At 39.2% G+C, this 23,544-nt stretch overlaps 1 protein-coding gene across 5 annotated transcripts in view; it reads left to right on the top strand.

The window, feature by feature from the left end:
- The window catches only part of col27a1b (collagen, type XXVII, alpha 1b), a 474,822-nt gene that overhangs the window by 359,722 nt on the left and 91,556 nt on the right, over positions 1-23,544 (top strand). For all 5 annotated transcript variants that reach the window (XM_069885118.1, XM_069885099.1, XM_069885108.1 and 2 more), the window contains 4 exons: positions 3,341-3,394; positions 6,203-6,256; positions 10,907-10,960; positions 13,144-13,251. In XM_069885118.1, coding sequence (XP_069741219.1) covers positions 3,341-3,394; positions 6,203-6,256; positions 10,907-10,960; positions 13,144-13,251 — 270 coding nt within the window. The remainder of the gene's footprint in view (positions 1-3,340; positions 3,395-6,202; positions 6,257-10,906; positions 10,961-13,143; positions 13,252-23,544) is intronic.

The following is a 23,544-nucleotide window of genomic DNA, read 5'->3' as shown; positions in this document are numbered from 1 at the left end:
GCTGCAGCTCCTGACAAGCCAAGTTAAGGAATTGGAGCTGGAGTTGGATGAACTCCAGATCTTTCGGGAGGCAGAAGGGGTGATGGACAGGAGTTGCAGGGACATTATCACACCTAGGAGGCAGGAGGAGGGCAGATGGGTGACAGTTAGGAGAAGGAAAGGGGACAGGCAGGCAGTGCAGGGCATTCCTGTGACTGTTCCTATCAACAACAAGAATACCATTGTCGATACTATGGGGGGGGAGGGGGAACAACCTACCAGGGACAAGCAACAGAGATCGTCCCTGGCACAGAGTCTGGTCCTGTGTATGAAGGGAAGGTAGGAGAAGAGGTGAGCTGTGGTAGGGGATTCCATAGTTAGGGGGACAGATAAGAGGTTCTGTGGAAGAAATCGAGTATCCCAGATGGTATGTTGCCTCCCCAATGCCAGGGTATTCGATATTTCAAATCAAGTTCCCGCCATTCTCAGGAGGGAGGGTGAGCAGCCAGATGCCATGGTCCATGTAGGAACCAATGATGTGGGTAGGAAAGATGAGGAAATCCTGCAAGGAGAGCTCAAGGAATTAGGGGCTAGGTTGAAGACAGAACTTCCAAGGTAGTGATCTCAGGATTGCTACTTGTGCCATGTGCTGCTGAAGTTAGAAATAGGAGGATAATGCAGCTTAACATGTGGCTAAAGACATGGAGCAGCAGGGAGGTCTTCAGGTTTCTGGATCATTGGGCTCTCTTCCAGGGAACGTGGGACCTGCTCCGATGGGACGGTTTGCATCTGATCTAGAGGGGAGCGAATATCCTTGCAGGAAGGTTTGCTCTTGTGGGTTTAAACTAGATTTTCAGGGGAAGGGGAACCAGGGTGCCAGAACAGATAGAGGAGTGGAGGAGGGGAAAAATGTGAAAATTACATGCACTGTTAGAAGTCAACATGGTGAAAATGTTCTCAGGTACATCTGTTTCGATCCCAGGTGGATTGCAGGAAAGGCAGACAAGCTTAGGGCATGGATTGGCAGATGGAAATATGGTACTGTGGCCATTAGTGAAACTTGGTTGCAGGAGGGGCAACTCATTGTTCAAGGTTTCATTGCTTTAAATGTGATAAAACGGGAGGGAAGAAAGGGGCAGGAGAGGCATTGCTTGTTGTGGAAAATATCACAGCTGTGCTCAGGCAGGACAGAGAATAGGGCTCATCTACTAAGGCTATATGGGTGGAGCTGAGGAACAGGAAAGGTATGACCACACTCCTGGGGTTGTATTATAGACCGTCCAACCGTCAACAAGAATTGGAGGAGTAAATCTATAGAGAGATAGCAGACAGATGCAAGAAACATAAGGATGTGATAGTAGGAGATTTTAACTTTCCACATATTGACAAGGACTCCCATACTGTAAAAGGGCTGGATGGTTTGAAGTTTCTCAAATGTATTCAGGAAAGTTTTATAAATCAATATATAGAGGTAGCAACTAGGGAGAATGCAATACTGGCCCTCCTTTTAGGGAACAAGACAGAAGTATGTGTAGGGGAACAGTTTGAGTCCAATAATCAAGTGTCATTAAATATCAGGTTAATTATGGAGAAGGATAGGTCTGGGCCTTGGGTTAATTTTCTAAATTGGAGAAAACAAGCAGTGAAGTCATGGAACCAATGCAGATTAAAGAGGAAGAAGTGCTCACTGTTTTAAAGCAAATAAGGGAGGATAAATCCCCAGGGCCTGATGAGATAGGCTAGTGTAGAAATTGCAGGGGATCTGGAAGAAATATTTAAAAAGCCTTTAGCCATGGGGGTGGTGCCAGAGGATTGGAGGGTAGCTCAAGTTGTTCTGTTATTTTAAAAAAAGGCTCCAAAAACAACCCTTGAAATTATAGGCCAGTGAACCTGACATCAGTAGGAGGTAAGTTATTGGAAGGTCTTTTAAGAGATCGGATATACAATAATTTGGATAGCTATGGACTGATTAGGGATAGTCAATATGGCTTTGTCCGAGGTAGGAGGTGTTTAACCTCGTGTTTTTCGACTACATGGACTTTAGTAAGGCCTTTGACAAGGTACCACATGGGAGGTTAGACAGGAAGGTTTAGATGCTACGTATTGATGGTGAAGTAGTGAACTGGATTTGACAATGGCTGGACGGGAGAAACCAGAGAGTAGTGGTGGATGATTCCTTCTCAGACTGGAGGCCTGTGACTAGTGGTGTGCCTCAGGGATCAGTGCTAGGACCATTGTTGTTTCTCATCTATGTCAATGATCTGGATGATAATGTAGTAAATTGGATCAGCAAGTTTGCAAATGTCACTAAGGTTGGAAGCTTTGAAGACAGCGAACAGGTTTTCAAAGCTTGCAGAGGAATTGCGACCAGTTGGAATAATGGGGTGAAAATGGTAGATGGGATTTAATGCAGATGCGTGTGTGGTTTTGCATTTTGGAAGGACAAACCAAGAAAGGACATGGTAAACAGTAGGGCATTGAGGAGTATGGTAGAACAGAGGGATCTGGGAATACATATAAATAATTCCCTGAAAGTAGCATCACAGGAGGATAGAGTTGTAAGGAGAGCTTTTGACATATTGGTCTTCATAAATCAAAGTACTGAGAACAGGAGTTGGGATGTTATGTTAAAGTTTTATAAGACATTGGTGAGGCCAAATTTGGAGTATTGTGTGCAGTTTTGGTCAGGAAAGGTATCAATAAGATAGAAAGGGGGCAGAGAAGATTTACTAGAATATTGTCTGGTCTTCAGGAACTAAGTTACAGGGAAAGGTTAAATAGGTTAGAACTTTATTTCTCGGAACATAAAAGAATGATGGGAGATTTGATAGAGATATTTAAAATTATGAGGGGAATAGACAAAGTAAATGTAGATAGGTTTTTTCCTCAGAGATACAAACCAGAGTGAAAGGAGAAAAGTTTAGAGGGAACATGAGAGGGAAATTCTTCATACAGATAGTGGTGGGAGTGTGGTACAAGCTGCCAGCTGGGATGGTGAATGTGGGCTCAATTTTAACATTAGGAAAAATCTGGTCAGGTACATGGATGGCAGAGGTATGGAGGGCAGTAGACTAGGTGCATGTCAGTAGGCTAGGCAAATAAATGGTTCAGCACAGACTAGAAGGGACAAAGGAGTCTGTTTCTGTGCTGTAATGTTCTATGGTTCTATGGAAGGAGTTGCATTGTTTCAATGCATTGCATGGCTGATTTCAACCTGAGTTTCAGACAAAGCCGTAGTTTTTCTATCTGCCTTTCATTCAATACTTCCTCTGAGCAGCATACTGAATCTGATTAACACAGGTTCCATCTATGTTAATGACCTGATACTACAGATTTTTCCTGAAGATGTTCTATTTTTTAGGGAATTCCTGGTCCTATTGGTGAGCCTGGACTCCCAGGTGAAGTAGGAGAAAAGGTATGACATTCTAAACATTACGAACTGAATTTTCTGTGGATAATGGAGGCTTTTGTTTTGAAAACTGGCTCTCATTACAACCCATTCCAACTGGGCAGCCAGACAGAATAAGCCAGTATTACTACAGCAAGCTCCATTCTTACTGCAAAAACCTCTTTAGTGGAAAGAAAAAGTGGGCCGAATCTTTCTCAAAATAACCCTCTGTGCTCTACGTTTCCTTTTGCAGTTAGTTAAATATGCACCTGTTTTCTATCTGGTAATACTATTGGAACCAATATCCAAAAATGCACAGTTCAGAATTATATAAAGTAAAATGAGAGAAAGATATCAGTATATAAGCATATACTGTAAAAAAAACTGTTTTAAAACCTGCTATCTAAATGGGTTTTATTTTTAAGGGGTATTCTGACTGAAAGAATTTGCCAACTCCAAATTTCTGTTTACACTACCTGCATCCTAGCTGCAGGCAAAGTTTACATTCCTCATGTGTGAGGAAATGTGTAGCAGCGGATATGTTTGAGTAACAATTATCAGATTAATATATGCAACATTCACTTATGGTGGCTGCTCAATATTGCAATTCCTCGTATGTACACAAACATAGCTTAAAATTATTTTATGCTATTATGTACTTAATTCTAATTATTCCCACTGCATTTTCATAATGTATTTTAAATAGTTTTTGTATCAACATTGCACTTAACTTACCCTCAAACCTATAAACTCAAAGTTTGCTAACCAAGTTTATCCAAACTGATTGGATGAGGCAGTGCCCAAAACTGAATACCGCTCTCTAGATGAGGTCTGACCAAGATTCTGAATTATTTCCTCACTTTTGAATATTAGTCATCTTGAGAGAAAGGCCCAAAAAAACTATTGGACATTTATACCAATGTATGAAATATTAATGATTTTTATCCAGAGATATTTGAATCCTTTTGCTCACCCCAGCTCCAAGCTTCACAATGTTAGGAAAAGACTTGTGCCTCGCTGTCAAAGTGAATGTTCTTGTATCCCTCACACTAAGCTCCATCTGTCATAGTTGTACATACTCACCTGATTTGTTTACATATCTTTGCAACCTTATCCTCCCATCTACATAATTTACTGTAACTCTTAACTTTTGTACAAACTTTAGATAAACCGCATCATTGTTTTTAGTCATTAACATATTTAGATTTGATGAAGGTCCTGCGCAAATTTTTTTTAAATGCTGTTTCTCACATTTCTGATCAAAGAATGAGCTGGTTATCCTTGCTCCTAGCTCTCTATCAAAATAAATTGTGGAAATATCTCACATAATTACCTCCAATTCTAAGTGCTCTCTGTTTTGCTGATAAACTCTGGTATGGATCCTTAATAAGTCCTTTCCCAAAGTCCATTGAACAACTTTTATGAACGCTACCCCAAGCAAACAAATCTGTAAAATTTATTTTTTTAAATCTATGAATAACCTAATTTGTTACAAATGACCCATTTTAGTCTGCAGCAAAGTCAGGTTCAGCAGTAAAACTCTCAGCATTCACCACCTTTAATCCTTTAATGTAATGGTGGACGCAACTTTGGGATCAACACATGCAGGCAAACTCTGAGAACACACTATCTTGTTATTTGGATGATTGAGCATTTGGCTCATGAGTTCATTTCCCATGCTCCCTTTAAAATCCCCAAAGTACTCTGTCCTATTTCCCACACTTCCTTTCGATTCACCTGGGCTCTGTTTCCTGTGCTCCTTTTAAACTCACCAGGGCCCTGTTTCCTGTGCTCCTTTTAAACTCACCTGGGCTCTGTTTCCTGTGCTCCTTTTAAACTCACCTGGGCTCTGTTTCCTGTGCTCCTTTTAAACTCACCAGGGCCCTGTTTCCTGTGCTCCTTTTAAACTCACCTGGGCTCTGTTTCCTGTGCTCCTTTTAAATTCACCAGGGCTCTGTTTCCTGTGCTCCTTTTAAACTCACCAGGGCCCTGTTTCCTGTGCTCCTTTTAAACTCACCTGGGCTCTGTTTCCTGTGCTCCTTTTAAACTCACCTGGGCTCTGTTTCCTGTGCTCCTTTTAAACTCACCTGGGCTCTGTTTCCTGTGCTCCTTTTAAACTCACCTGGGCTCTGTTTCCTGTGCTCCTTTTAAACTCACCAGGGCCCTGTTTCCTGTTCTTTGAGTATGGTAATAGTTCAGATTTCCCTGTGGATGGCACCAGATTTTAAATTACTTCAGAATGGGTGAAATTATTTCCAGCCCATCACATCTTCAAGAGCAATCTTCTGAGATCAACAATGAATGTTGTTTGTTCACTGCAAAAAAACCATAAAATCTGGACCAGTGGTTATCTTCATAAAACAATGTGTTTCATAGAATGTGTGCTTCTAAAAATAGAATTCTTATAATCAAGACTATTTCAGCTTTGGAAGCTTAAATTGTAATAAAAGCAGAGTTTTATCTGAAGGTTATCTCCTTCTTTAACTTCTATAGAAATAGCATTTTAAATTTTTATGACACACAAAGTTTACTCATGACATTTAAAATGGCAAGCCTCAAATTTGTTGTAAAGTTGTAAATAATTTATCATATTTCAAAATAACATTTAATAGCTTGGGTGCGTTTGCAGGGAAGGTGATCCTGTGAACTGAAGTTTCAGTTAAATTTGTTAGAATATTTTTTGATGCAAAATTATTTTTAACTTTCTCTAAATGATAACATTTGCAAATCAACAGTATTTTAACAATTGTGATTTTATGGAATTGAATTATATAAATTAATTTGAGATTTAGATTTTGGGATTTAGCATTTAGCGTCATACCCTCTGATCTGCAGGGTCAAATTGGACCAGCTGGAGTTGCAGGTGAACAAGGGCTCATGGGCCAAAGGGTGAGTAATTGTTCATGTGGCATTTCAATCCAGTTTGTGTTCTCAATTTTTTTGTTTAATTCTGAATCCGAATTTATTGTCATGAACATGTCACGAAATATGTTGTTTTGCATCACAGTGCAAACATTGCTGTAAATTACATTTCAAAAATAAATTATGCAAGAAAATAGGAGAAAGTGAGGTAGTGTCTGTGTTCATTGTTCATTCAGAAATCTGATGGCAGCGGGGAAGAAGCTGTCCTTGTGCCGCTGGGTGCTTATCTTCAGGCTTCGGTACCTTTTTTCCTGATAGTACCGGGGGAAGAAGGGTGGTGGAGGTCCTTGAGGAGAGAGCCTACTTTCTTAAGCCTCTTGTAGATGTCCTCGATAGACTGAAGAATGGTGCCTGTCGCCGGCTGAGTTAACAAACCTCTGGAATTTTTTTCTGTCCTGGACATTGACACCACCATGCCATAGAGTGATGCAACCAATCAGAATGCTCTCCTTGGTACACCTGTAGAGGTTTTGAAAATCTTTATGACAAACCAAATCTCCTCAAGCTCCTTACAAAGTATACCTGCTGACGAGTCTTCATGATTGTAAGTTTTTGACCCTCTCCACTGTTGACCCTTTGACGAGGACTAGTTCGTATTCTCCTGATTTCCTCCTGAAGTCAACAATCAGCTCCTTAGTTTTGCTAACTTTGAGGGCAAGGTTGTTGCTGTAACATCACTCAGCTGGCTGATCTATCTTCCTATTGCTGTCTGTGACTCTGCCGATGATCGTGGTGTCATGGGTGCGGAGTGAGTAGAGCAATGGGCAAAGCATGTATACGTAAAGTTTACCTGTGTTGATCATCAGTGAGGAGCAGATGTTGTTTCTGATTCATACACACTGTGGTCTTCTGATGAGGAAGTCGAGGATCAAGTTGCAGAGAGGGCTGCAGAGGCCCAGGGTTTGGAGCTTGTTGATCAGTACTGAGGGAATAATGGTGTTGAAGGCTGAGCTGTAATACGCAGATGTATGTGTTGCTGTTCCTCCAAAGTGTCATAGGGGAGGTCATTAGGAAAAAAATCTTCCTATTCCACCATGAAATTCCCTGAATTCTTGTTAATCTCTTAAAACTATGTATAAAGTGCAGTTTTTTTTTACCTTTGTAGCGAACAGTCCCTCTAATAAGCAACTTAACAAAATAGTATTTTAAATATAAATGTTTACTTAACCTGATTTATTATCTTTTTGGTCAAATTATTTCCAATTCTCAGATTTTCATGGTCAATGGTAGGGCATTGAAGAGCGCAGTAGAGCAGAAGGATCTAGGGACAATGGTACATAGTTCGCTGAAGGTGAAGTCACATCTGGATAGGGTGGTGACACCAAGTATAGGAAAGATGTCAACAAATTGGAGAGAGTGCAGAGAAGATTTACTAGAATGTTGCTGGGGTTACAGAGTCTAAGTTGTACGGAAAGGTTAAATAAGTTAGGTCTTTGTTCTTTGGAGTGTAGAAGATTGAGAGGGGATTTGATTGAGGTATTCAAAATTATTAGGGGTATAGATAGAGTTGACATGGAGAGGATATTTCCTTTAACGAGAGGACATGAACTGAGAGTTAGGGGGCAAGAGTTTAGCGGAAACATGAGGGGGGACTTCTTTACTTGGAGGGTGGTGGGTGTGTGGAACGAGCTTCCGGACGAATTGGCAGAGGTAGGCTCAATATTAACATTTAAGTAGTTGGATATGTATATGGATGGGAAAGAAATGGAGGGTTACGGGTTGAGTGTAGGTCAGTGGAATTAGGTGGGAGAAATTGTTCGGCATGGACTAGAAGGGCCAAGTGGTCTGTTCCTATTCTGTAATTGTTATATGGTTCTATGGTTACCATATATGTGTGGACTTTGCAGACAAAAACAGAAATTATACTGTGCATTCATTTTTTTTTCAAAATCTCTACAAGTGTTACCTGATCCAAATACTACTGCAGAATTTAAAAATGTATCCATGAAAATGGGGATTATCATTATGTTTTTCAAGCTGATGATCAATCAATCAAGAACTTAAGTCACTTAGTAAAACACGAAAATCTGCAGACACTGTGGTTGGAATAAAAACACAAAGCTGGAGAAACTCATCAGGTCAAACAGTGTCCTTTATATAACAATGGTAAAATTACATAACCGATGTTTTGGGCGTGAGCCCTTCATCAAGGTATGGAAAAATGTTTGCAGGTGTCCGAACAAAAGAGTAGGGAGGAAGATGTGGTCACAAAGGCAGGAGGTGATAGGTGGAGAAGGGAGGGAGGGGACAACAATGATGAAGGAGAAGAGAATGTGAAGGGAGACTAGGTGAAGGGAGGGGGAAGTGAGGGAGGAGAACTGGAAAGGGGGAGGGAAGTGGGAGGGGGAAGAAGAGAGCAGGTTAGTAGAAACCTGAAAAGTCAATATTAATGTCATCTGGCTGGAGAGGGCGCAGACAGAAAATCAGGCGTTGTTCCTCCAATTTGCAGGTGGTCGTGGTTGGTCAATACATGAGGCCATGGAACAGACATGTGAGTTTAGGAGTGTGAAACAGAACTGAAATGGTTGGCCACTGGGAGGTCCCTGTCACTGGTGTGGACAGAGCGAAGGTGCTCAGCAAAATAATCTCCCAATCTGTGTCCAGTCTGTCTGATGTAGAGAAGGCCACAAAGGGTGTACCGGATGCAGTAAATCAGTCCAGCAGTGAGATCAGGACTACAGTAGGACCTGCTGAGTTTCTCCAGCTTTGTGTTCTTATTTAAGTCATTTAAATGGTTTTCTGTAATAGAGAATTTGGAAGTTGATGATTCGGTTGGAGAAAATCAAGAAGTCCACAGATACTGAAAATCTAAAATTAAATAAAGGAAATATTGAAATGATGAGCTTCACAAGTCAAGGACTTTTCATCAAAAGGAGTGTAAAGTAGCTTGGTAAATTGAAGAGGGTATTGACTGTTTCTGATAAGGAGTGACTTTGGGGATAAACTGTAAACAAGATTACTGGTCAATGAGTGAATGGGATCAGCTTCAGACTGAGAACTTGAATAAAGGGACGTAGATAAAAGGATTGAGGAATAGGAATTGAGCAAGGCAATGGGATTGGTGTAGATGGGCAAAAAAATCGGTATGATTGTCTGCTGCAAAACTCTATGAATCTTCTCTGGAGAAGGAGGCCCACAGCCTGATCTGCAGGCCAAATCTTTCTATGCTGAGTTCCCAACTCCTACTTCTAGATGCTGTTGCCTGTGTTCTCATTCTTTAACAAATCCCATTCACTCAGTAGAGATAATCTTGTTTATAACTCACTCTTTTCAACATCTATCAGAGACCACCACCATCCCCCTCACTCCCTGCAGCTTAACAAGCTCTGTTTCTCTTTCCACAGATGTGGTCTGACCTGCTGAGTATTTCCACTATTTTCTGTGTTTAACTCTAATAGAGAATCTTGCTGACTGATTGAATGTCATAAAAGTTTAAAGTAGTTATATCTCAATCTCCATGGGCTCACTAAAGTAATTATATTCTATTATGTTTCAGAAGAAAGTTAACAACATTAAGGAAATTGATTGTTTTCTGAAAATAATACATCATCTTTAACTATTGCTCTTTAATAATCTATTACATTTTTTGCAAGATATCCCTGCTGTTCAATTGTATCTAGGGTTCTGCTGTCATATCTCCATTTCAATATACCACCCTTTCAACAATATTTACCCATCACCATTTAATTCTAGTGCTATATAACTGAGAATTTCCTAAATACCAACAGATCCATATTGTTTAATCCAAATACAGACTATCATAATATTATAAAATGCGTTTGTTACATTCAATGTCATTGTAAATTAAAAGTTTCTCTGTAAGAGCATGTAAAGTTTTTGGCTTTTGTAAGCAAATAATTTAAGAGATCTTTAAGACTGTCAAACTTTGCCACTCTCTATTCTGATCACAGTATCTAATCTTTTTGCTGGCCAGTCTTGATAATTTGGATAGAATGCATTAATTTTACACTTACAGTACAACTCCGATTATCTGAAATGGTCGGGACCGGGCCTATTTCGGATAAACTATATTTTCGGATAACTGGTCATATTTTAAAAACAGCTCAGTAGAAACAACAAATCACTTGTAACAGTGTTTAACCAACAAGGGAAGACATTTTAAGCATGAAATAATGTTTAATTCTCACCAAAAAACAAATTGAACAAAATAAGATAAATCCAACACCAAAAACTTGAAATTCTACTCAGAGGTTTTTCCAAAATTCCAAATTTTTTTTAACCTGTGACATCAGGTCAGCTCCGAGAATATTTTGGATAACTGAGAATTTCTGATTGTTTCGGATATCCTCATTTTTCCGAAATTTTTCTGAGACAAAATGACGTCATTTTGGCTTTGAATTTTTTGGATAAATGAGGATTTCTGATTTTTCTGAAATCCTCAGTTATCCAAAAAAAATTTAAGAGCTGAACAAATGTCACTTCTGGGTCCAAAAAATTTTGAGGTAACTGAGGATTTCAGATATTCTGATTTCAGATAATCGGAGTTGTACTGTATTTTTACAAATACAAGCAAATCATGTTTTGAAATGCCATCTTTTTACTACATATTGACTAATGAAACTGGTATGTTCAGTAATTATTTTTTTATTTACAAAGGGTGACCCTGGTCTGATGGGTGATGATGGACCTCTTGGAATTGATGGGCTCAAGGTAGGCTTTTCAAGGCTGGATTTGAATAAAAATATATAAGCACAATACCAATGAAACTGAAGCTTGAATAGATCTAATTTGATAATCCGTGAATATATTTGAATCTAATATATGCAGAGTACATTTAAAATAAGCATTTGAATATATCTGTACATATTTACATATATATATGGAACATTTTAGTTTCTCTACTTGATGTTTTCAAAATAGGAAGCAACATATCACTGATGGACTGTTCTTTCCTTCATATATTTTTGCGTAGGACAATACTTCATTACATGTAGATGTTAATGACATTTATTTGAGCATTAAAATTAGGCTTCCTCTAAGGCCTGTCTAAAATGCGATATATTGCGGAGACTGTAGATCTTGCAATATACATCCTCTACAGCAGCCATTCTCAACCTTTCTTTTGACTATGGTCCCCTTAGGACTCTGCTCAAAGTTTATGTCCCCCACCCCCCCCCCCCCCACCTCCCTGTGAAGCAGTCAAGTTTAGTTGGTTTCTTCCATACTTCTTTCCTACCGATTATATTTTTAAAAAATAATAAATATTTTATGATTTGTCTGTGCCCTCCCTTAAATGTGCTGTGGCCCCTGGGGGGGGGGACATTATGGGGGGAGTGTATATATAGCCCTCATTGTGAATGGTCGCAGTGGTTCAGTTCAGATTTTGCAACTCGCTTCTGTCTCCTTCTTGACCTCTTCTGTGAATTCTGATCTCTCTCTCTTGGCCACTCCTGCCATCTGCCCATCTAAATCCTTGATTGTTTCAGCCACAGACCCAAAATGACCAAGTTATTCTTCACCTAATTATATATACTTTGCTTACAATACATGTTCCATTCAATACTATTCATCATATTTCAGGCCAAGTCAGAGATTTTTTTGACCGTAATTTGTTACAGATTTCAGAGCAGGAGCTGAACTTGAAGTCCAGGAACAGTGGAATGGGCTTGTTATGTTTTTAAAAGTTTCAAAAGCCATGGCAGTATAAAGAAATACATTACAGATGAAATTTAATCAGGGTACTTTGAAGGGTTGTGTGGAAGAATGATGAGAGACTAAAAAAAAGTGCAATTTTAAAGGGTGTTCTGGAACTCAGAAGTGGATATATGCAAATCTCTGAGAATAGCAGGACAAGCTGAAATGCCGATTAATATAAGGGAACCTTGATATAAATAGAATAAATTATGCTGAAACTTAATAAAATGTTGTTTATGCCTTAGTTCTAATTACCAGAAACCCCAGTTTTACAATGATTGGTAAAAGAATGAAGTGACACAGAAACCTTTTTCTTGATATGGCAAATGATTTTTGATTTAGAATTCACCTCCCCCCCCCCACCAAAAAAAAATGGTAAAAATTAATTCAGTGGTAGTTTTCAAGATGAATACTTGGCAGGAAACAAACTAAAGGCAAAAAAACAGAGTATTAATTGATAATTTTTGTCAAAGACTTAGCCTAGGAATAATGGACAGAATAATACTGTCTTTTAATATCATGGTCATATGAAAGAATGATAGTAGTTCCAGTGAATTAGTTCTTCTGTGTGTGTTATTATGTGAAGCCTTGTAAGTGGTCTGGATTGTACATGTAAATTTAACTGGTGTGGTTTAAGCACCGTTGTTTCTCCCAATCTATTAAAAAGTCACAAAAATATGTTATCTACCTGAAACTCCTTTTCAAAACAACTAATCTCTCAAAAATTTCTTCTGCTCTCACTCTCCTTGTTTCTGATTTCTAAATGTTCATATCTATCTCCAACTGTTCCTGGCCCTCTACAGATGTCTCAACATTGCACGTGCTCTTTTCAATCTCAGTTACAGCCAAGCCTCAGACCACCCAATTTCCTAATTATTGCTTGGCAACACTGGCCTGAAACATGCTAATATCTAGCACACGAGAACCACTCCATAGCTTTAACCTGCCAGGACTGGCAGATCTAGTGTCATCCCTTTAATTTGAATGAGGGTGTTAACCTTCAAATTTCAAAGTATTTTTAATTATTTTAGCTTCTTAAATGTATCTTAATGTTTTTCATTATTAAAGTATAATATTTGTTGAATACTGAAATGTCATACTGTTTATACAACATGTTTTAGTAGGTTACATATTTTGCTGGTCTTACTCTAACTGAATGAATTACATCTGACAGGGCACTTTGTTGTTTTCCCCACTAGGGTGACAAAGGAGACCCAGGAATAGAAGGGGATAAAGGAGAGAAGGGCTCTGAAGGGTTGAAAGGAAAAGAAGGACCACCTGGAGTACCAGGAATCACAGGAGTACACGTAAGAACCATTTCTAATGATAACCACAGAGAATGTAGAGACTGAAGATAACAATTTATAGACATTAACACTGAGGTATCTTGTAATGTAGGAATGTTGCTACATTGGAATATTTCAAATACAGGTAATAACTATTTGCTGACTAATACCCACTGACTTTATCATTTGTGATGTACCCACAAGTTACTAATAATTTTAAGTAATTCCACACCTTTTGGAATCAGCACTCGTGAAATTAGGGTTATAACATTACAATAAGAAAGCTAAAAACTGCAGATACCTGAAATCTGAAATAAAAATGGAAAATGCTAGAAATGCTCATCAGATCAGGCAGCATCTGAAGAGAGAGAAATAGCACTGAAAAACAAAATCTGGATCTGATGAAGGTCATTGACTGAATCAATACGATATGCATGGACCTCTAGTGCAGCCTTCTATTTCCACTTGATCAGGAATGAAAAACTTGTAAAATACTCTGATATTTTCTTGTGCAATTGAAAGTTTACTGTGTCATTTCTCTTCATAAGGTAGATTTAAGGATGAGAACATACCATCCATGACCTAGGAGGGTTATACAATGAAGTGGCCAATCTCTGCTTAAATATTATCCGTGCCTAAAAGTCTTGGTGACTGGGTCTACAGCTTGGAGAGTTTTTGGTGGTATCAGCCCTCCTAAACATTAGATTGTGCATTTTTCACTGCTCAAAACACAGAACTAATCGCATCATTAGTTATGTTGAAGAAGTGTAAATTTGCTCTTTTAATCAGAAAAATGAGCTCATGATTATGTCACTGATTTTACTGGTTACATGCTACATAAGAATGCTTAGATGATTCTGTTATTCTCTCTATAAAAGGAAATGAGTTATTTGTCTCGTAAATAAAGTGAGAAATAGCAGTACATTATTTATTCATTCACCTAGTTCCATTGGAGAAGTGAGCAGTTAATTTTAGCAATGGGGTCTTTCACCTTAGGAAATGGAGGTTATTTTCTTTTTTAGAAACTGGGTCGATTGTCCAAGAACCAATTTCTATATAATTTAATAGAATAACATTTTAAAATGAAAATTTGTGCATGTAAACCTTGTGGCACTTTGAAAAATGTAATAAAGGTAGAAAATAGATGGATCATTCATTTAATAGTATCATAACTTTTTCTGCAATAGGTGGGTGTGGGTTATCATTAATTAAACAGCATTTTAACTGATTTCTTTTCACTCTACTAAAGTAGAGCATGGTTTGAAATTTGAATGAATATCATTGCTACTTTTGTGCTGGTTAACACTCCTGATCCTCTCTTTCATCACGGTGAATCATGCTAAGCTCTTCTAATGCTATTTCCTACAGACATGATTAATATTCTCAAAGGGATTGAATGAGGGAGCAGTGGTTTGCTGACATGCTTATCTGAGGTTTATAATTGCTTTGAGGAGCCATACGAAACTATTCAGGAACACTATGAAGTCCTTGGAAAAAATGACTTATCCAAAAGAGGACATTGTATATTTTCTTTTGGAGATTAATTTTAAATGCTGCAATAAACTACAAACGAGAGGTATTTCATCCCAAATGACAATTCTGTATAATGTTTGTAGATTTAGGAAGTTGTTGAGCAACAAAATAAAGAACCATCTGGAGATTGTTTGAACCTGACATTTTATTGAATTGTATAGTCAGAATGCTGAGGAAACAAGTGCCAGACAGAGGTAGAAATTGAGCCAAGCCAATGAGTTCTGGAGCTGAAATAATTTCTAAAAATATCTCTGAAGTTTCTAAAAATATTAAATCAGCTACCTAGGAGACAAACAAATGTTTTTTTTTTAATGCACATAAGCCTGTTTCAAAATGATCAATGAACAGTGAAAAATGCACGATTTGATGTTTGCTTCTGACATTGAAGCAGAGTGGTATGAATATCTGATTATTAAAGTGACCTGACGAACTATTGGGAGATTTTCCACTCTTTACTATCCACATGAAGAAGAGATTGCCAAATTCTACAGTGATTTATGCAAATTATCTTTTTTCCAGTTCTAACAAAAGGCCGTCAACCTAAAATGTTAACACTTTCTCCACAAATGATAATGAATATGGCATATTTTGATTACATTTATCCACAGTCTATACTACCTTTGATTAAAAGTCCTTTGGCTAATTCTTTGTTGTCACTCCATAACATTGAAAAAACTGGCATATTTATCTATGGCTACTGCTTGAAAGCCTTGTGCATGCATTGCTTTTGAGTAAATATCATTAATAAAGAGATTTGGCTGAAATAACAAGAATGAGTTAAACAGACTACTACTGGAAAGTCTCATTTCTTTTTGGGGGATTTTGCTATTGAGTTTGTTCAGTTATGATGGACCATAAGATTAACTGTTCCCATTAATTTTCAGAAGTTGGGATCCAGGCCAATGAAATCTGGAATGAGTTAGTTCTTAATGCAAGTTCATGTTGGCTTGAGTTTGCATAAATCACTCCAGAATTTGGCAGTTTCTCCTCCCTGTAGATGGTGAAGAGTAGGAAATCTCCTAGTGGCCCTTCCAGGTCTCATTAATAGTCAGAAGCTCATAAGCACCATTCTACTTCAATGGCTGGAGACTGCAGAAGACATCATTGTAACTTTCAGTCAAAAACTAGAGTATTAAATCTGAATAAGACAGGCTGCAAAAATGAGTTGGCTATGGATAGGGAAAAGTCCAGTGAATGAGCTCCAAAAATTACCATCTATAAAACATTGAATAGAGAAATTAATAGGACTTGAAGGTGATAAATCCCCAATACCTGTAAATCTGAATCTTATCATTTTGAGAGAGGTGATGGTCAGTAAGATTCTGTAGATTTAAGAATGGTGGCCAGAGAATGAGAGAGATCAAAAGCAACTGCACTATTTTAAAGGAGGGAGACTTTTAAAAAAACAGATCTTTTCAGTAGTTAGCAGGAACTGGTTCAAAACTAGATTCAGATTTTATCTCCTCATAATTGGATCACTCAAACTTTTCAAGGTATTTTTTCATGATTCTTTTATTGTCATGTAATAACACAGATGTAATTTCTTTGAATATTTTATTTATAAATTTTTAAACAGATGTAATATTACACGAAATTGCATTAGTATGTCGTAAGGCAGACAAAAATTCACCGTCAGTAGAAATTGCCTGCCTCCCGATACAGCAAGAGAAAAAGAAGCCATAGATTTGCCTCCCAGCACTCCCATAGCCTTTGCAGACTCGAGCTCCAGATCAAATCCTCCAAAGTGATCAGGATGTCTTCAGTGCTCAAGACCCCACGGAAGCCCTCCCCCCACCCCACCCAACCATCTCACATCCCGGTTCTGATACCTGATACCCCTTCAGCCAGTCCCAAGCCAGTCTGGTATGAGTTCTTTGACTGCAGTTGCCAGCAGTCCCCCCAGCCTGCGTGGGGCTCCTCACCTTGAGTCACCAACAGCCCTTCGCCTGTGTGTTCTTCAGCTGCAGATCCCCTCACTAGTCCTCCGCCGTGGTCATCGTCCCTTAGGGTTGTCTCCTCTGCTTCTCCTTCTCAAATGGAGGTGGTCATCCTACTTACTGGTGCTCTGTGCCAGTCCTCTGCTTCCCTGGAGTCTGCAATCCCTTGAGGCTGCTGCCAGGACAGGAACTGGCATTTTGAGCTCAGACCCTGCGAACGCAGGATTTTAAAATAAAACTCCCATCAGCTCCTTTAATAGGCATTTAAAGCCTGTTCAGAGCTGTCAGTAATTGGACTGGGCAGGAGAATCCAGCAGAGAAGCAGTGTGTCTCCTCTCCCCGCTCTCTGAGGGTTTGCACCAGTAGCATTGCTAAATTCTAACCTTTTAGTCAGCCTCCAATATTTGTTTGGATTACATGCCTCAAATCCAATCTCAGAAAGTTCATTGTTTCTGTGAACACAATGGATAAATTCCCCTTAATGATTTTTGACACTTCACTGGGTAAGATTTTGTCTGAGCTTCTGCCAAATTCAAGTCTTCAGTTTCAGAAGAAGAATTTATTGTCATGAACATGCCACAAAATTCATTGTTTTACGGCAACATCACAGTGCAAAGATTTCCATAAACCACCTTACAAAATAAATGAAAGTAGTGCAAGGAAAAGTCTAAGGCAGTGTTCTGTGGCTCATTGTCCATTCAGGAATTTGATGGCAGAGGGGAGGAAGCTGGCCTTGTGCTGCCTAGTGCTCATTTTCATGCTCCTGTACCTCCTTCTCAAGGGTAGCAGAGTGAAGAGGGCGTAGCCTGGGTGGTGGGGGTCCTTGAGGAAAGAGGCTGCTTTCATAAGGCACCACCTCTTATAGATGTCCTCGATTATCTCGCTAGCCGAGTTAACTAACCTCTGTCCTGAGTACTGGCACTTCTGGGCCAGACAATGATGCAACCAGCCACAATGCTCTCCACAGTTCACCAGTTGATGATTTTGTGTGTCCTCAGTGATGTACCGAATATCCTTAAACTCCTCACAAACTACCTAGATGGTACCTTGAACTAAGTGTTTGGCCATAGTATTCTCCTGTGGTTGAGATGTTGACCTTCCACCTCATGTGATCTCAGACAAACTGATAAAATCAAAGTTTCCTTCATCTATAAGGGTCTGGGAGGGGAGTCACGTGATGGAGTAGTGGCCGGACGGTGAACTCCAGCCCTCTCCAGAAAAGTCGGAAAAAATAAAGGAAAGCACAAAGGCACAAAAATAAAAATTAAAGTAAAGTGAGTATAAAGGTGGAAAGAAGATGGCGATGAAAAAAGAAAAATCGAAACCAACGGTAAGAAGAGAGAAAGAGAAGACAACGGAAGAAGAAGGAGAAGGCCTTACCTGTTCGAAGAGGCCCACGGTGGAGAAAGAAACCCGCTCCCTCAGGTCGGTAGAAAGTGGACTACAAAAATGGCTCGCTGAGCCGAGTAAAAGTGCGCAACCGCGCATGCAAAAAAACACACCGACGGGAGGGGTGACCAGCTGGGGAGTCAATCTCCACAGCCAGCAATGACAGCTGCAGAAAGCAGCAGCAAGAGGAGAACATAGAAGACAATGAAAACAAGAAAAAAGAGAAGAAAAGGACAACAAAGAAACAACAGATGGCCAACCCAGAGGAAGAAGAAGAGGAAGAGTACAGTGAAATGGAAGAAGAAGGGAAAGGCAAGACAAAGGATATACTTTCTCTTATTAAAGAATACATGGATTCATTTAAAGAATGGCAAGCACAAGAATTTAATGATTTAAGAAGAAGAATAAACAATACAGAAGAGAAAGTGAATAAAATAGATATGACCTTATCAGAAATGGGAAAAAGAATGGACAAGGTGGAAGAACGAGAAGCAGCAGTAGAAATGGAGGTAGAGGACTTAAAAAAGAAATTAGAGGAATCTAATAAAAAAGTTAAAGAGACACAAGAGCTGTTAGCTCAGAAAATAGATATAATGGAAAATTATAACAGAAGAAATAACATAAAGATAGTGGGCCTTAAGGAAGATGAAGAAGGCAAGAATATGAGAGAGTTTATAAAAGATTGGATCCCCAGGATCCTAGGATGTCCAGAACTACAGCAAGAAATGGAAATAGAAAGGGCACATAGAGCATTGGCCTTTAAACCACAACCACAACAAAAGCCAAGATCTATTTTAGTAAAATTCCTAAGATTATACCACAAGAGAAAAGGTACTGGAGAAAACAATGGAGAAAGTAAGAGAGGACAACAAGCCACTGGAGTACAAAGGGCGAAAAATCTTCATTTATCCAGATATAAGTTTTGAACTCCTAAAGAAGAGAAAGGAGTTCAATACAGCAAAGGCGATTTTATGGAAGAAAGAGTATAAATTTATACTAAAGCATCCAGCGGTATTGAAAATATTTATTCCAGGACAGCAAAACAGACTATTCTCGGATCCAGAGGAAGCACGAAAATTTGCAGAACAATTACAAAATAGACTGAGAGATGAAGACGTGTAACGAGAGTACAAAAGACTGCGAACTAAAAAGACATATAAGTTTTGAACTCCTGAAGAAGAGGAAGGAGTTCAATACAGCGAAAACGATCTTATGGAAAAAAACTATTCTCGGATCCAGAGGAAGCAAGGAAATTTGCAGAACAACTACAAAACAAGCAGAGAGATGAAGACATGTAATAAGAGTAAAAATGACCACGATTTATATGTATGTGGGTAAAGAGGTATATGTGTGTATATGTATAGTGTGCATACATGAATGTATCCATATTTAGAGGAAAATAGAGAGTATAGACAAGAATTAATAAGGGAAGGAAATGGAATAGAGGGAATTAAAAGAGTGACCTTTGTTACATATGAAAAGTGAAATCTTTTCTGGGGGGGTGCTGGGTGGGGAGGAGTTACGGTCACTGCAAAATCAGCTGACGCTTGCGAGTGAATTCGCAAATCCAAATGGAGAGGGGAGATGTGGTTGTCCGACAAGGGATAAAGGACAACTCAGGAGGGGAAGGGGAGATTGGGGCTAAAGAAGTTTTAAATAGGAGAATAAGGAAAATGTTTGATGTTTTAGGAATGTTGTCTTATAAAGGGTTCAAAACAAGAAAACAGAAATGGATAAGAAGGAAAGGTAATGATGGAGAAACGGAAAGGGAAGATAAACAAAGTATAAAATGGCTACGTTGAACTATATGACTTTAAATATTAATGGAATACATAACCAAATTAAAAGGAAGAAACTGCTAAATTTATTGAAAAAAGAAAAAATTGATATAGCATTTGTGCAAGAAACACATTTAACTGAATTGGAGCACAAGAAATTAAAGAGAGATTGGGTAGGACACATAACAGCAGCATCATATAATTCAAAAGCAAGAGGAGTAGCTATATTAATTAGTAAAAATGTGCCATTTAAATTAGAAGAGGAAATAATAGATCCAGCAGGGAGATGTAATGATAAAATGTCAGATATATACGGAGTTTTGGAATCTACTCAATGTATATTCACCTAACGAAGAAGATCAAAAGTTTATGCAAGATATCTTTTTGAAGATAGCAGATACGCAAGGGAACATATTAATAGGAGGGGATTTCAACCTGAATTTGGATTCAAATATGGACAAAACTGGGAAAAAAATTAACAGAAAGAACAAAGTAACCAAATTTATAATTAAATCGATGGAAGAAATGCAACTTTTGGATATATGGAGGAAACAACACCCAAAGGAAAAGGAATATTCATATTACTCGGCTAGACATAAAACATACTCAAGAATAGACCTATTTTTGTTATCAGCTTGTATGCAAGATAGAGTAAGAAAAACAGAATATAAAGCTAGAAAAATCTATAAGGGTCTGCAGTTTCCACCCAATTCGTCAAAATAGTACATCCATCCACAGTGAAAAACAGCTTCTTGTGAAATTACAGTAATAACAAAATCAGCATTATCATTACACAGAACCCCAGAACAGATTTAGTTTTGAAAGCAAAAAATTATCATGTTTGCAAAATTGAAGAGAGGCAAATATTTGATGTTGTACTAACTATACAAAAATTGGTTTAGGATTATTTGATAATAACTCTAGACAGCGAGAGAAATAGTGTTTCTTCTCCCAGGAGTCCTGCCCTTCACCTTGAGAAAAGCCACAATAATTCAATCAATTTATAGAACTGGAAGTTAATTTTACATAAAATTGTACACTGCTCCAGGTTTTCCTCATAACTGAACTGGTCCATCCCTGGTAACTTTCTGGTAAATCTCCTCTACAACCCACCTGGCAGTATTGTATTCTTGCTCTACCTTGGTGACCAGAACTTACACACAGTATTCCAGCTAAGTTCTGACCAAAGTTTTATAAAGTCAGGGCATAGCTTCCCTACTTCTGTATTCAGTGCCCTGACAGACAAAGGTCAGTCGTTCATGTGCCTTCCTAACTATGTTGTCCACCTGCTTTGCCACCTTCAAGGATCTATGGATGTGTTCTTTTGTCTCTCTATTCCTCAATACTCCCTTGGACCCCGCCATTCATGGTCTTTGACCTAGCCTCATTCGTGCTCCCAAAATGGACTACCTCAGATTTTATATGTAGTCACAGATATCTAATCACATAAACCACTTTCTACCATCACTTGTCTGTCTCCCATTGCCAAGCTGGGGGAAGGGCCTAGAGGTCCTATACTCTTGAGACTGAAGGTTTGGAACATGGATATATTGACATTGAGGAAACATTTTAAATAAAAACATTTTTGTTTACTTGATGTCTAGTGCATAAAGCTTTGCTTTGACTTTTCAAAGACCATATAATATAACCATATAATTATTTACAGCACAGAAAAAGGCCAGTTTGGCCCTACTGATCCATACCGAACATCTTCTCCCACCTAGTCCCATTGACCCGCATTTGGCCATAACCCTCCACATCTCTCCCATCCATATACCTATCCAACCTTTCCTAGCATTGATCTTGCTTCTATCACCTCTGCTGGAAGTTCATTCCATACCCCCATCACACTCTGCGTGAAGAAATTCCCCTTATGTTTCCCTTAAAATTTCCCTTTTACTCTCAAACCATGCCCTCTTGTTTGAATCTCCCTCACTCTCAGTGGAAAAAGCCTATCCACATTGACTCTATTTTTCCTCCTTATGATTTTGAATACCTTTATCAAATCCTCGACCTTCTATGCTCCAGGGAATAAAGTCCCAGCCTGCTCAACCTTTCCCTGTAACTCAAATCCTGAAACCCCGGCAATATTCTCGTAAACCTCCTCTGCACTCTCTCTATACTGTTTATATCCTTTCTGTAATTTAGCAACCAAAACTGCACACAATATTCCAAATTTGGCCTCACTAATGCCTGATACAATTTCATAACACCCCAACTTCTGTATTCTATACTCTGATTTATGAAAGCCAACATAGTAAATGCATTCCTCACCACCCTATCCACATGTGATTCAACTTTCAGAGAATTATGTACCATGACTCCGAAATCCCTTTGTTCTACTGCACTCCTCAATTGTCTACCATTTAATGTGTATGTCCTACTTTGATTAGCCCTACCAAAATATAGCACCTCACATTTATCAGTATTAAACTCCATCTGCCATCTTTCAGACCACTCTTCTAACTGTCCTATATTACCCTGAAAGCTTTGATAATCTTCCTCACTGTCCACAATACTGCCAACCTTTATATCACCTGCAACTTTACTAATCCAATTTGCCACTCTATCATCTAGATCATTAACATATATATGACAAAATCAGGGGACCCGATACCAATCCCTGATGCACTCCACTCGTCACTGGCCTCCAATTCGACAAACAATTTTCCACCACTACTCTCTGGTATCTCCCATCCAACCATTGTTGAATCCATTTCACTACTTCATCATTAATACCTAATGCTTCCACCTTCCTTACTAACCTCTTATGGGAAACCTTATCAGAAGCCTTACTTTTCTTCTTTTCTTTCTTTGGCTTGGCTTCGCGGACGAAGATTTATGGAGGGGGTAAAAAGTCCACGTCAGCTGCAGGCTCGTTTGTGGCTGACAAGTCCGATGCGGGACAGGCAGACACGATTGCAGCGGTTGCAAGGGAAAATTGGTTGGTTGGGGTTGGGTGTTGGGTTTTTCCTCCTTTGCCTTTTGTCAGTGAGGTGGGCTCTGCGGTCTTCTTCAAAGGAGGTTGCTGCCCGCCAAACTGTGAGGCGCCAAGATGCACGGTTTGAGGCGTTATCAGCCCACTGGCGGTGGTCAATGTGGCAGGCACCAAGAGATTTCTTTAGGCAGTCCTTGTACCTTTTCTTTGGTGCACCTCTGTCACGGTGGCCAGTGGAGAGCTCGCCATATAACACGATCTTGGGAAGGCGATGGTCCTCCATTCTGGAGACGTGACCCATCCAGCGCAGCTGGATCTTCAGCAGCGTGGACTCGATGCTGTCGACCTCTGCCATCTCGAGTACTTCGACGTTAGGGGTGTAAGCGCTCCAATGGATGTTGAGGATGGAGCGGAGACAACGCTGGTGGAAGCGTTCTAGGAGCCGTAGGTGGTGCCGGTAGAGGACCCATGATTCGGAGCCGAACAGGAGTGTGGGTATGACAACGGCTCTGTATACGCTTATCTTTGTGAGGTTTTTCAGTTGGTTGTTTTTCCAGACTCTTTTGTGTAGTCTTCCAAAGGCACTATTTGCCTTGGCGAGTCTGTTGTCTATCTCATTGTCGATCCTTGCATCTGATGAAATGGTGCAGCCGAGATAGGTAAACTGGTTGACCGTTTTGAGTTTTGTGTGCCCGATGGAGATGTGGGGGGGCTGGTAGTCATGGTGGGGAGCTGGCTG

The sequence above is a fragment of the Narcine bancroftii genome, chromosome 1 (genome assembly GCF_036971445.1).
Source record: "Narcine bancroftii isolate sNarBan1 chromosome 1, sNarBan1.hap1, whole genome shotgun sequence".
NCBI classification, from domain to species: Eukaryota; Metazoa; Chordata; class Chondrichthyes; order Torpediniformes; family Narcinidae; genus Narcine; species Narcine bancroftii.
This window is presented reverse-complemented; position numbering and strand designations above follow the sequence as displayed.